Source organism: Lycorma delicatula, chromosome 7, assembly GCF_047948215.1.
Source record: "Lycorma delicatula isolate Av1 chromosome 7, ASM4794821v1, whole genome shotgun sequence".
Taxonomy (NCBI): Eukaryota; Metazoa; Arthropoda; class Insecta; order Hemiptera; family Fulgoridae; genus Lycorma; species Lycorma delicatula.
In genome coordinates this window covers 117312252-117326232 of record NC_134461.1, presented here as the reverse complement: position 1 = coordinate 117326232, position 13981 = coordinate 117312252, and the positions used below count along the sequence as shown (strand labels likewise).

Sequence of the window (13981 nt, the reverse complement as noted above, 5' to 3'; positions counted from 1 at the left end):
ACCTGATATACTTAATGTACCTTACATAATGATTTAAACACTAATACAGTATTGCACATTATTGATCAGCTGATTTCAGTACGACCTCATTTCACTGCGGTAGCTGAAATCTGAATCAAATCTTTCACTAGCCATAAGTCCCAGGAGAAGTACACCTTACATATATACATTTCAAGTAATGAAGCTATGATAAATATAAATATTTCAAGCAATAAAGCTATGATAAAATAAAATAGAGCAAAATAATACCTACAAATAAATAAAAAATGTATAAGAAATTGAAAATGAAATATATCAAAATAATAACTACTACTAACACATTGAAAAAAAAATTAAGGCATATATTGACAAATGATAATATGAAATAGATCAAAGCAGTAACTACTACTAAATAACAAAAATAGACTGACAGATTGAAAAAAAAAGAAATACTGAAAGTTTAATCTGATAAATCTATAAAAGTAAAGAACACAGGAGAAATGAAAGGTAAAAGTAGACTGACAGATTGAAAAAAAAAGAAATACTGAAAGTTTAATCTGATAAATCTATAAAAGTAAAGAACACAGAAGAAATTCTACACCTACAAAAAGGGATAGATGCAAGCTACAGATACAATAATTAGCAGTGCATTTTTTTTTTTTATTTATGAACTCACGGTTGTTTATGAATGACTTCTCCGACAACACTGAAAATATAAAACAGAAGTTTAAATTTGATTTAATTTATTTGTATTTAATTCAAAATTAAATTTTACATAATTTCTTATGCTAGTTAAATGTAAATTAAACAATTTTTTTTTTTTATTCGAAAATAAATTGAAAGTAATTCGCAAAAAAATCTAAACGTGCAGTTTAAATGTTAAACAATCATTAGCAGATAAAAGGAAATAGTTAAAAGCAAAATTAAATACAAAATAATAATCAATAAAAAAATATAATGGAAACTGTGTCAGAATGGCACAGGCGTTTAATACTTGCTTTCCCATGAAAGAGAATAACATGTTAAGACTGGACAATTTTAACACTAATGGTTATTGTTACTGTCCTTAGCCATTATTCAGTTTTGGGGTTCTACTCATCTAAAACAAATCTACGGAATTAAAAGGCAGCAGATACATACATTAAAAAAAAAAAAAAAATAGATGAAACTGCCTATTAACCCAAAATCAACAATGCTTCATTAGATACCTAGAGACAACTAGAATATTATCATAGGGAACAGTCAATAATGTAGAACTGAAACCACTTTCATTAAAATTTTAAACATTTATAATTATTTCTTTTGTATTAATATTTTATTAAGTTTGATTTTTGTATTTATTTTTATATTAGCTTATTCAGTTGTATATCACTCAGTTGTTGCAGATGATTGTTTAACAATTATATGCAATCTAGTTTTATATTTTTAATTTTTTGAAAATATTTTTGAGTCTTTTATTAACGCTTCAGGCATACCTCACTGTTTTTTTTGGGTTTTTATATCTGAAAATGATCACACATTACATTGGTGCACATCAGATTAACCGCATTTAACATTTTTAACATCCAATTACACTTACACTGACTAAAAAAAATAATAATTGATTAGACAAAATTTAAGAAAATTTCTTCCCCTGATGAACAAAGGGGACATTTATTTTAAATAAAATAAATAAATTTTATTTAAAAATTTAGGAGTTGGCATTTAAGATCACTGTAGTTGGATACACTTGAAAAAATAAATTTGGCTGTTTTGTTCATGCTGAACTAAACAAGGGATTGAAGTATAAAACCAAGGGATTGAAAGTAGGATAAGTAGTACCAAACCAAGGATTGAAAGTAACCTCATCGATTTTTTTTATGAAAGTTGTTTGGATAGTTTTTGAGACATAGAAATAAAACCTTTTCTAGATAATCAGTAAACATATGTAATCCGATCCAAGATCCTAATTACCTATCTCTAACTACCAATAAAGTATATTTTGAAAAATTCAAAATTTTACCAAAAAGTTTGCAATATGAATGAATTAGGCTCTATTGGACTGTACTCTGATCTGCAACAATAAGATAAACATGTAAAAACAACTGTTTTGAGGGCAATTCTTTTTATTTTACTTTAAAATATCAAGCAAGTGTTACAGCATTTATAAAATATACACTCATAATTTAATATATCTGCTATTTTATTCTGGAGGGTAATAACGAAATTCTCCTCCATAATGAAAATTAACCCTTCCTGGGCTAGTGATAGATATATTTGTTTATACACAACAAAGGCAGGAGCTGGATATATCCACATATTTTCTATTTTGTGGATAATTTTGAATATTTACCAATAAACACATTTTTCTTCATAATATGCAGTGCTTTTACATAACAAATTAGAAATATTTATACATCGATGCAATTAACGATAATGTTCTTCTAATTCTAGGCGAGGGTTTACAGCTATAAAGACCATCTTTCACATCCCAACTTCCAATCTCTTATACCCTGCCAACTTTCCTCCTCCAAATTCCTTCTTTCCATCACTCGAGACATCCACTGCTTGGAAGTCATCCATGTTTCCTACTCTCCACATATATTTACTAATGTTCTTCATTAGTAAATAAGCAATTACATAATATTTCTATGAAAGTCAGTGAAATATAAACTGGATTTTTGTTTTATTATAGAATGAAAACACAAAACATATTTATTGCTTTTCTACAGTCTCCCTGAAGTTTTACACATTTTTCTGCATGTGGAGGGGGGACTTGGTTGAAAAGGTTGAGGATGTGTCACAAACCAGATGACATGAACTCCTGTACTTCATCGTCAGTCTGGAATCAATGACCTCTAGTGCATCATTTAAGGCCAAAAACAAAAAAAAATTGCAGTGGGATAAAGCTGGTCTGTACAGGTTGTTCTAAATACCAATTTATCCTAGGTACTGTGCAAGACCTGGCATTTTTGTGAAGAGAATTACATCTCTGATTGACTGATATTGTCTTTTTTCCTATAGGCAACTTTTTTCTTTTATCAAAATAAAATCAGGAGCCTTTGGAAAATTTTCTTAAGACATGTTTCTGATTTTGGGAAAAATGTTTTGTAACCTACCTCGCACAGACGTTGCAGAACCCAGGTACTTTGTTATAATGGAATTGGCACTTCCATGACATACCCATTTCCATATCAATTTCATCAAATATAAGGCACTGATCGTCTTTAATGGGGTCATGGATCTATTACATGTTCCGTCACACTTGAGCATCTATTGTGACTTATATTCTACATCTTTACATCCAAATTTGCCGACCCAGTCATACACTTTGGTTGTGAAGTCATATTCCCAAGTTGGGTTTGACACTCTTATTCACAACATACTTCATAATACATTGTGCAAGAAATAATGGAACCTCTAGTTTTGACATTTAGCTACTCATTAGAGATGTGAATGCCAAGGTAGTCAAGCATCCATCCGCCTCACATCTTCATGGTCAATATTCCTCCACACCAGCCCCCCACTCATGTTCATATGCGGAAGACAGAAGTCTGGTTTATGTTTGGCTAACCCTAATACATTGAAAAATATCTTTTTTTACATCTAGCTTTCAATAGAGCTAAATCTATTTAATAAAAATAATATTTATGGCAGAAGATAATCATATATTTATTGATACCTGATATTATTGATCGGCTTCAGTAATGAATTATTATGTTGGTTTCAATTAATGTACAAATTAAATTTAGTTATTAATTTTGCATTTAAGTTTTGGTAATAACAAAAGTAATAATAAAAATGAGTATTCAAGAAGAGGAATTTATCAAAATAACAGAAATTACATTGTATTTTTAAAATTATTTTTGACAGTCAATATAAGAAATTTTCTCATATAATTTTTTTATTAAGAATCTTAAGAAAAAATAAAATATATCTCGTATATATTATATAATCCTAAAAAAATCTCAGTAACTACTAATGCTTACTATTTTTCATGCAAAACTTAATTTTTTACTTAAATATTACTAAATTCAATTTAAAATTGTACTACAATCACCAAATAATGTGTGTGTATATATATATATATATATATATATATATATATACACACACACATTATATACACATTCACACACTCTTAGCCCAGGAAGGCTTAAAAGTAAACATCTTACTGATACCATAATCTACTCTCAAGTTTCTGGAACAGTTTACTTACTTTAATGACCTTTTGTTTATTTATAAATAAGAAATCTATTTTTCTTAGTACATAAGCATTTTTAATGAAAAACTTTTTTTTTACTTATGTTTATAAACTGATAAAAATTACGGTCATTATTTCAATTTATTAACTCATTATCTAAATCCTAATCTTCATATCATATGTCAGGCATCCACAGTCATCTCAATTTTAAAATAGTAATAAAATTTTTTACAAGTTTTTTGACAATTTTTATTACTATATTAATACTCTTACTGAGAACCAGAGAACATGATTAGTTCATTTGAACCAATTAATTCACTGTTAATATATTTACACCACCATAATATTATTGGCCTTGGAAACAGAGTAGTGTGTATTTAAGAAACTTTACTAATATCAATGAATTTTGACTGGAAAGAAGTTTTGTCCTTATATATATGGTTTCATTTTCAGAAGAGAAAGTCTATTAGGAACAGATATCTAAGATCTCATTCCCATTTTTTTTCACGGAAATATTTCTGTGATTAAGAGATTTCTATAAGGTATGGAAAAGATTAACTACATATAATAACCAAATTTAAAATTTTGTTGCAAGTTCTCAGGTTTATATATTTACAAGTTTTAAAACTTTTATAAATTCAAAAAATGTTCATGGAATAATAATCATTCAGCATGAGAAAATCTTTAGAACATAACTAAAATCCAGTCATACAATAAACACTCAAATGATAAAGCTTTAAGAAACACTAAACTTAACCTAACTCACCACAACTTAATAAATGAATTGAGTTTAATCTGCTAAACAACTGCTTGTCCTTATACCACCCAATGTATCTAGCCAATTTTAGATCACAGATATGTTGGACAAGTGGAAGAACAGAACCTTCAAATATTTCCATCCTTCTTTATTAATGATGGTCAGTAGGTGTAAAGAATTTTATATCTCCCTTGGTTTTTTGTCATATTTACAGAATATGTTATTTCCATACCTAATAAACATATCTCAGTTGGTTTTGTGTACTGCTTGTATGTTATACCCAAAATATAACTACTTAAACAGATTAAACTGTAGCAAATTTTCACAATAAAATATTCTTGCCTTTTTTGATAAACTACTAATTTATTTCGCACTGAATTAACTTTTTTTCATAGAAATTTCTGACTTACTAATATTTATGTGGTATTATTTGATGATACTGAACAAAATTACACTGTTCTATATTTTCTCTCTTCATTAAATTATCTGTTTAATGTTAGTAATTATATGTTTAGTAACCCTAAACTATACTATATTTAGATTTTGCCTCAGCAGTCATTAACTTTGATTTTGCAGTTTAGCACATTCACTTAACGTTTATCATTTAGACAAGCTTCCAAAGGTTTGAAAGTATAAAAAAAGGTGTAAATACTGTTGTGTAATGTTCTGCAGTGTAAATGAATAATAGTGAGATATGTAAAGAATATATTTCATATTAGTGAGATATAGTTTAATGTTCCGATACAAAATACTTGATAAATACAAGTAGTACAGCAAAAACCCATATAAAAGATGTTATTAGGTCTGCGATTAAGATATACTGTAAGTATGAAAATATCTGACATTCTATACAAACTACCTTCTTATAAAATTTTCAAAATTTCAGCTTTTTGAGGCACAATAAGTTTTGAGGCAGTTTATTTTTCTAAGAATACATATGAGATGGGTTTTTAAAATCTTTCAGAGGTAAATAGTTCTGAAATAGCTATTTACCTTTGAAATCAGTACACCAAATTAAACTACATGTAAACAGTTTTTGTAAACTAAAAAAAAATTATATAATTTTCAACAACAATCACGCGCAACAAAGTTAAAAAAAAATTGACAACAAAAAATAAGCAAAATAGTTATAAATATAACTGCCTTTCCTGTCCTGCTACACCACTGTTTCTAAAACTTAAAATTCACAGTTATTTCCAACATTACAAAGTAAAGATATTTCTATCAAGAGGTTTTTTTTAAAAAAAGTTCATTATTCTAAAATTATCACTCCCTTGGAAAATTTGAATATAAAATGTATGTAATTTTATATAAATTTGAATTTCTTCAAGAACTCTATTTATTAAATAAAAAACTATTAACCCTAGAATGGTACGTATACGCCTATTAGACGTAGTTCAGTAGTTGAACAGCCGCCATTTTGTTTTGGAGGAGAATAATACCCCTGCCTTCTAGATATACTACACCTGACTCTCCATTGGAGGATTAGTGTACTTCAAACCTCAGAAGTGTTCACATCAAGGTCAGTGCATTTTTTCTAGCAAATCCTACCACGCCTCTCAGGCGTGTTGGTACTATTCTTGATGTATTTTTTTTTGCTGAATATAGCAAGCTATAACGCTTACATTATTTATTTGCACAATTTTTTTATGAAAAATAATGGTGACAAGAAGCCTTTGTCAAGATTTCACTTCCTCATGAAATTGTCCGATCAACTGTCAATTCCGTGGATGATGGAGAGACTGAAACAGTCACACATGCCTCACAACCTACGAAGTATCATAAAAGATTGTCTCGGTGTGACGGATGCACCTGTTGAAATACAAGCGGCATCAAAATCTGAAAAAAGGCAGTATTGTACGTACTGTTCTTATAAGAAGAAAAGAATGAGTAAAATGACCTGCTGCAACTGCAGAAAGCCAGTGTGTGGCGAACATTGTTTCAACATTTGCCAAGTTTGTAAAAAATAATAAATTTATGACCAATTTTTGTTTAAATCTCATTAAAGTGTTTTTTATATACCTCATCCTTTCATTTAAACATTTTTACCTGCTTGAAAAAATTCCTGGGAATCGAATTCAAATTTATTTTCTATAATGATGTTTTCTTACTTGCAGTTTTGTTTAATATTTTAATTCTAAGAGCAGTTTTTCATTCTATGATATGTAGTAAGTATGCAAATAGAAGAAGATTTAACATTTATTGACATTTACAGAATTTAAAATATTTATTATACCATTTTTTGGCACTTTTCAGGGCTGTACGTCTATAAGACGTATAGGTACCATTCACTATTGTTGTGTATAGGTACTATTCTAGGGTTAAAAATAAATAAGTCTATACACTACCCTTAAAAAAACCAAAACATTGACACACTCTTAAATTTGATGTTACAATAACTTTCAATCACACAACACTTTACGGTGGTAATTGTGAGCAGCGATGTACAATGTTCGGTACTAATTGTAACAAGATATTACATTAAATCTCCTTCCCAAATGTTTTGTTTATTTATTTTTTTAAATTAACTTATTAGAAATTCAATTTACATTTCTAAAAATAAGATAATGACATTTCCATAGAAACAAAAATAACATACATGTCTTTCTTAAAAAAAAAGTTCCCTGAAGCACAATGAAACATTATCTCAAAAGATGAAAAATCAAGTGGTAGCTACATACCAAGTATTACCTGGAACCTAAAACGTTCTATATTGTTAGGGTTTGGTGTGGAAACTGTCACTCATTTGATTTTATTTTTTTTAATATACCACTGTACAGCGTTAAAATTATAATATAAAAAATGCATGGATCAAAGAATCTAAATAAATCTTTAATTCTTATCAGTATACAAAAAAAAAAAAAAAATTAAAATATGACATCAGAAATGGGTATTTATGCTACTCTATTTATAAAAAAAGAGGAAAAAACAAAAATATTTGCCATAAAGAATAAAGGAAAACCATGGTAGGTAAAAGCTTGATCAGATCAGCAAAACAAAATGGATAATTAATTATAAAATAAAATACATATATGGGTAAAATCTGTATTATTTTTTGAAATATAAATACGTGATATATTATTAAATAATGTGTGAAAGTATTACAAATATAAAGTAATAACCAAATAAATAACAATTAAATTTAGAAGGTGCTTATGAAAATTATTTGAACACATTTTCATATATACATTACAAATCAACACGCCAACCTTCAGCAAAATGCAGGAAGTGTTCAGCTCTACAAGTGATGCCTTCATTTTTTTCACTGTAGGAACTGGTACTTTACCAAGGAACTAGTATCTTAGGTGGTCTAAATACACATTACAGCCACAGGATTGAGAAAAGTTGTGTAAAACAACAGATGACTAAATATGGAGGCTGTTCAAAAAGTAATGATAAAAATGTTCTACTGAAAAAAATATTTATTCAGTCTTCCAAATCTACATACTCTTTTTCAAAGTAACCCCTCTTGGTTTTAATACACATTTCCCACCGTTCCTGCCACTTTTTAAACACGAACGCCAGAACATCTTTCTTGAGCTCCTTGCAGTGCACCTCCACAGCTTTGATGACCTCGAGATTGGTTTTAAATTTTTGTTCCCCGAGCAAAAACTTGACTACAAGGAACAGCCAGAAGTCACAAGAGGCCAAATCTGGATTGTACAGTGGGTGCGGTACAGTTAGGATGCCACAAGCATTCAAGAAATCAACTACAGTGTGAGCGATGTGGGAGCCGTGCATTGTCATGATGGAGTAAAATTTTAATATTCTTGTACAGCGGTTTTTCTTAAAATGATGAAACATCGTGATCAAAACCAATCTTTAATTATCTGCCGTGACCATCTGGCCTTGAGGGACAGTATTTTGGTACAAGAAACCCTTGAAATCGAAGATTATCATCATAACCTTACCAGCATTGCGACTCATCTTTGCTTTTACAGAGGTGGCGACTGCGCCCTTTTCCATTGAAAACTTTGTTGTTTCAGTTTCGGATCATAGTCATACGTCCAAGATTCATCTAAGGTTATGATTCAAATCATTTCTTTGTTTGCTTCCCCACCAAACCGCAATAACAATAAATTTTTTTTTTTGATACACGGAGACACGAAGTTGCATTTGCTCCGGTGTGAGCAGGCATGGCACCCATCTGCAAGACACATGTCACATGGCCAAATCATTGTGCAAAATCGAAAATGTGCTGTCAACTGAAATGTCTAGATGCAGTGAGCTCCCTAATGGTAATTTGTCGTTTTTTGTGGACAATACAACCTCGATGCGGGGTTGAAAACCTTCAACCCCACAGTGCAGGGTTGCACTGTGATCTCACAGCTCATCAGTGATGCTCTCTTTACTCTCCTTGAACACTTTATACCACTTGTAGGTCACCTGGTTCATAACATCTTCACCATACACCATAGTTAATAATTCATATGTGTCTTTTCGGTTCTTCCTGAGTTTCACTAAAAATTTCACGTTACAACATTGTCCTAACTTTTTATCCATACTGGACATGGTAGACAAATATGATACATATTACGCGAATCGTCACATACGTCCTCACTGCACTGATCAACTTGAAACTGATCGTTATAGATTGCTAAAAGAATGGGCTACACGATGGTATGCAGTATAATCACCCTTCGCAACACATTTTCTCTCAGAGGTCACTATTATCATTACTTTTATGAAATCTAATTACTAGTTCCTAGTAGCATAGATAAATGTACTCTCAAACTAAATAAAAAAAAATAAAGAAGATAACCCTACCTCAGAATTGTAGTAAAGCTTTTAGAATAAGAGTAAGTGAATATAATTAAAATGAATAGTAACCTTAAACAAAATTTTCTTTTTTAATTTCTTATTTCAATGGTCAAATAATAAAAGTTGTTTATCAACATCAAAAGCAAATGTTTGCAATACAGATTATGTTAAAAAATTAACCTTACTTCTGCAATTTAAGGAATTTATCTACAGAACAAAAAGCAGCATTAAGAAAAAATTTTTATCAAATTCATTTTTGTAGTTACAATTTTTCATGTTATAAAGAAGTTTCCATAAAATGTCACATGAGGTCAATTTTAAAACAGTTAAAGCAGATAGAGAATCTTAAGATGTATTTACCACCACCATGGAACAGTGCATTTTATCTACAATTCCTCTAAGTAAATTATTTAGCCCATCGTCATTAACAGTATATTCACAATCATTAAAAGTAACTAAAACTTCCAGCAATACTAATCACCAATTATAGAAAAAAAATTACAGTAGCATAATGGTTCTCAATGAACTCCACAAAAGTTCCACACAAATATCTTCATTAGTTTTAATAGTATACAATTTTAAAAAATCAGTGCAAATATGTCTTATTTTGGTTTTCAAGGATAGTAGGTTGATAATTTGATTCTATCTCAGATCACAGCTTTTAGTTACATCATAAATCTTTTAATTTGTAAAAAAAAAAAAACATTTGTTGCCCAAGATGGTAGCTGGTGAAAATTATATAAGATAAATACTTTTATTAAAAATGACCATAATTTTAGATATAAAATAAATTTTTAATCAAGTGAATATTTTCAGAGACACAGGTAGATCTGGCTAAGAATTAAGATACTACTATTTTTTATGTAAATAAAATTTCTGTATATATACCTAAATCTTTGATCCACTTTGGACTGGATTTGAAGTAATTACTTTTTATTACCATCTCCATTTTGTTTGAAATATGGATGTACAAATAAATGAATTTATATTAAACCACAAAAGCAGTGTAAGTGCTACAAAACTCTCAAATCAATAATGTTGCCATAACACACACAATGAGGAAATAAGGTTATAAAACACACCACAGAAAAATAAAAACAACACACTGGTTTTATATTAATGTTCTTGGACAGCACTAAAGTTTTATCTTTTATGAAGTACACATTGCAGACGAGGACAAGGAAATAAAAGTACGTCTATATATTATTTATTTTACAAAGGATTTTAACAAAGTGTAAAAATTTTTGATTTATTTTACAATTTTCTTTAAAAGCTCTTCATTTTAATTTTGAGTTAAGCATGAAAATTGAAAAAAAAAACTTGAAAAAATTGAATTGTTGGACACTACCACCCTGTTCATGAAAAAAAAAAAAATTGACGCATCTGAAACTTTTTCACACATGTTAGTTACTTAATTATTCAAAAACTCCTGAGAGAGAAGAAGAGTCCACTGAAAGGGACAGCTCTAGTTGAATTATATCTAGTGCACAGGTTTTCTTTCTGGAAACATTTTTCTCCTTGCAAGGTAAAACCACACAGGCTGGTGAAGAGATGACCCTTCAGTCTTTAATTAGGTACACAACTGAGATTCCTCACCATAAGGCAGCAAGAATAGGAATATATCCAATAAAGATGTCATAAGTAATTACTAAAATGCATTTTATTTTCATGTTTCGTTTGCCCAAAAAAATTAAAACCTACAAAAGGAGCTTTTACTTGGTTGGTTTTATTTATTTCAATTTCTGTTCGAATGCTTCTGCAAGATTATATATGAATTATACATAACTAGTTTTAAAAAAAACTATTTTAACTAGACAATAACCTACACGATTGAAATCTCAGACATGTCTGCTCTTTAACTAAAACATTTACACTACAGGGCTGATCCCTCTTTTAATAAAAAAAATAAGCAAAAGGAAAAATTAAACCTGCTCACTTTTTGGTAGAAATGTTTTAATTAAAAGATGAGAATATATTTTAGTAAAAAGGTTTTATGGAAAAAGAATTATAACTTATAAAAACATTTTTGAAATTTCAAATGAAGGTTCCTTACCCCACTTGTGGAAATGTTTTTTTTTTTTGTGATTACGTATGCTGTGGATATAATTAATACAAAATATTCTTTTAATTTTGACTTAGACGTCACTTCTGGATAAAAGAAAAGGATTTGGTAGCCAAAAGAAGACCAGAAGAGATTAAATATCTACACAAAGAATAAAGTAACCCTTCTAATACTTTCAAAACTTCAATTTGAAATATTAAATTTTATCATTTTAAAAATAATCTCATATAGAATGTGAACTTTTTAAATTCACATATAAAAAATCTAATACATATAATAATTTTTTTCTTTTCATTTTTAAGATGTATATCTTCTTTTCATACAAAACCACTATAAATTCCTCTTTACACGTCATTGACGCCAGTATAAATGATGATCAATATAGTGTTTGTGTGGACTGAGTTTATTAAATTCCTGGGATTCTACAAAACGTCATTCAATGGAGAGATAAAATTATATGTCACCTCTACACTAATAATAAAATTTCATAAATAAGAAAAAGTGTTTTTTCTATAATGTTAAACTCTTAACTTTCATTTATATTTTAATTCTATGAGCAATTTTTCTAATGTGATATGGATAAAATTGTTATGTTAATTTCTCACAATACCAGCAAATTTTTTGCATTATATTTTCATTAATTTAAAGTATTTAAGTTAAAACATCTTATCTCACTAAAGCAAATTCTTTCACAAACAAAATAATGACTATATACATTTCCCATAAAAATACAAACTCTTTTTATGTTTTAATTGTATTATATCAAACATAAAAAGCTTTAATAAATACTTACTGAACTACTCTTTCCGATGAACTTTTGTCAACTGGCATTTGTACTGATCTGTACTGAAGAGCATTGTATGAACTCCAAAACAAATGTTCTCTGTGTAAACAATATACAAAAAAAATATATTAAAACAAAACAGAAAAAAAATGTTTTAATTTATTTCATTAATTACTGAATTTTGTTGAAACACACTAAACAAAAATCTAATACCAGTGAGATGTGGTTACAACTCAAATATAAAATTTGAATCATAATTAAATAAAAAACTGATAAACTGTTACCTAAAATATATATATATAGAAATAAACTTGTTAACTGAGATTCAGTACCCCTCTGCAGTCTACCTGTCATAATATTCATACTAACTGGACTTTACAAATCATCTCTAAATATCTGCTGCCAATTACCTTGTATAATCAATACTCCATTGATTACACTGTTCTATAGGAACATTTTTTTTTTGTTACATGCATTCAATAAGGTGTTTTTCATACATTTCATTACAATAATGCAAATAATCAAATAATGCATTCATCATGCATTTTTTGTGCTAATTTCAAATCTGTAAACCAAAATTGAATGGACGGCAGAATTTCTTAGCAACATGGATTAAAAGAAAACTTGTTTTTTGTAAGAAATTACAAAGGCTGTATAACAAAACTTCCATTTCGTTATTAAAAAAAAACAATTTATTATGTATATATATATCCTGTATTCAGGAGAAAACTCTCTCTTCTGGAATGTCCCTTTTCAGCTCCAGCATTGATTGGAAAGCACATTCGGCTATTTTATCTGGTAGCTTGTTTCCATCAATGATATAGCTTCATGTTTAGTGAATTTTACATTTGGATTTGCATGTTGAAGCTTATATAGTATAAAATATAAGATTGGAATAACCACAAAGGATCTGTTGATAATATTTTGCCATTTTTGATGGTTAACAGGGTTAATTATGAGAGATAAGGTGCACTTCCACTAGCTAGGATATGCCTATAAGCAGAATTTTCATTAATAGGCAATTGGGCAATCTAAAACCCTATCTGGTTCACAATCATTTCTTAATTGCGAATGGGTAATTCTCTAGTGAAGCGTGACTAGGCCCTTTGTCACAGAGCCTTAGCAAGGTGGGAAGTCAGTGGTGATAATCAGTCATGTTTCATTTAACTGTTGCAAGATTTTCTCACACCTGTGATCTGGTAACCAAGATCACTACATCTATCCATCTACGACTACTTGCTTTCGGGTTTCTCAAAAGTAAGTCCACATTTTAAAATAAATTGGTGGAGTTGAACTAAAAGTTAATATTCAACGTATTTAATTGCAGATATTCTACTCAAAATGGTGAATATGCAGTAGAAAGTTAAATTCTTCGCTGAAAGAGAGAATTTGTTATGAGGAGAAGGACTTTAATATTTATATTAAATAAATCTATGCCAAAGAATAAACGTACAT

General features: G+C 29.1%; 1 protein-coding gene across 7 annotated transcripts in view; it reads right to left on the bottom strand.

Annotated features, from left to right (window-relative positions):
* Ctr1A (Copper transporter 1A) overlaps nt 1-13981 on the bottom strand; it is a 113350-nt gene that overhangs the window by 5173 nt on the left and 94196 nt on the right. For 4 of the 7 annotated variants that reach the window (XM_075371791.1, XM_075371792.1, XM_075371793.1 and 1 more), the window contains exons 4-6: nt 12536-12625; nt 1982-2032; nt 656-685 (exon numbers count right to left, since the gene is read on the bottom strand). In XM_075371791.1, the coding sequence (XP_075227906.1) occupies nt 656-685; nt 1982-2032; nt 12536-12625 (171 nt within the window). The remainder of the gene's footprint in view (nt 1-655; nt 686-1981; nt 2033-12535; nt 12626-13981) is intronic. The other 3 variants (XM_075371794.1, XM_075371795.1, XM_075371796.1) reach the window with 3 other exon arrangements.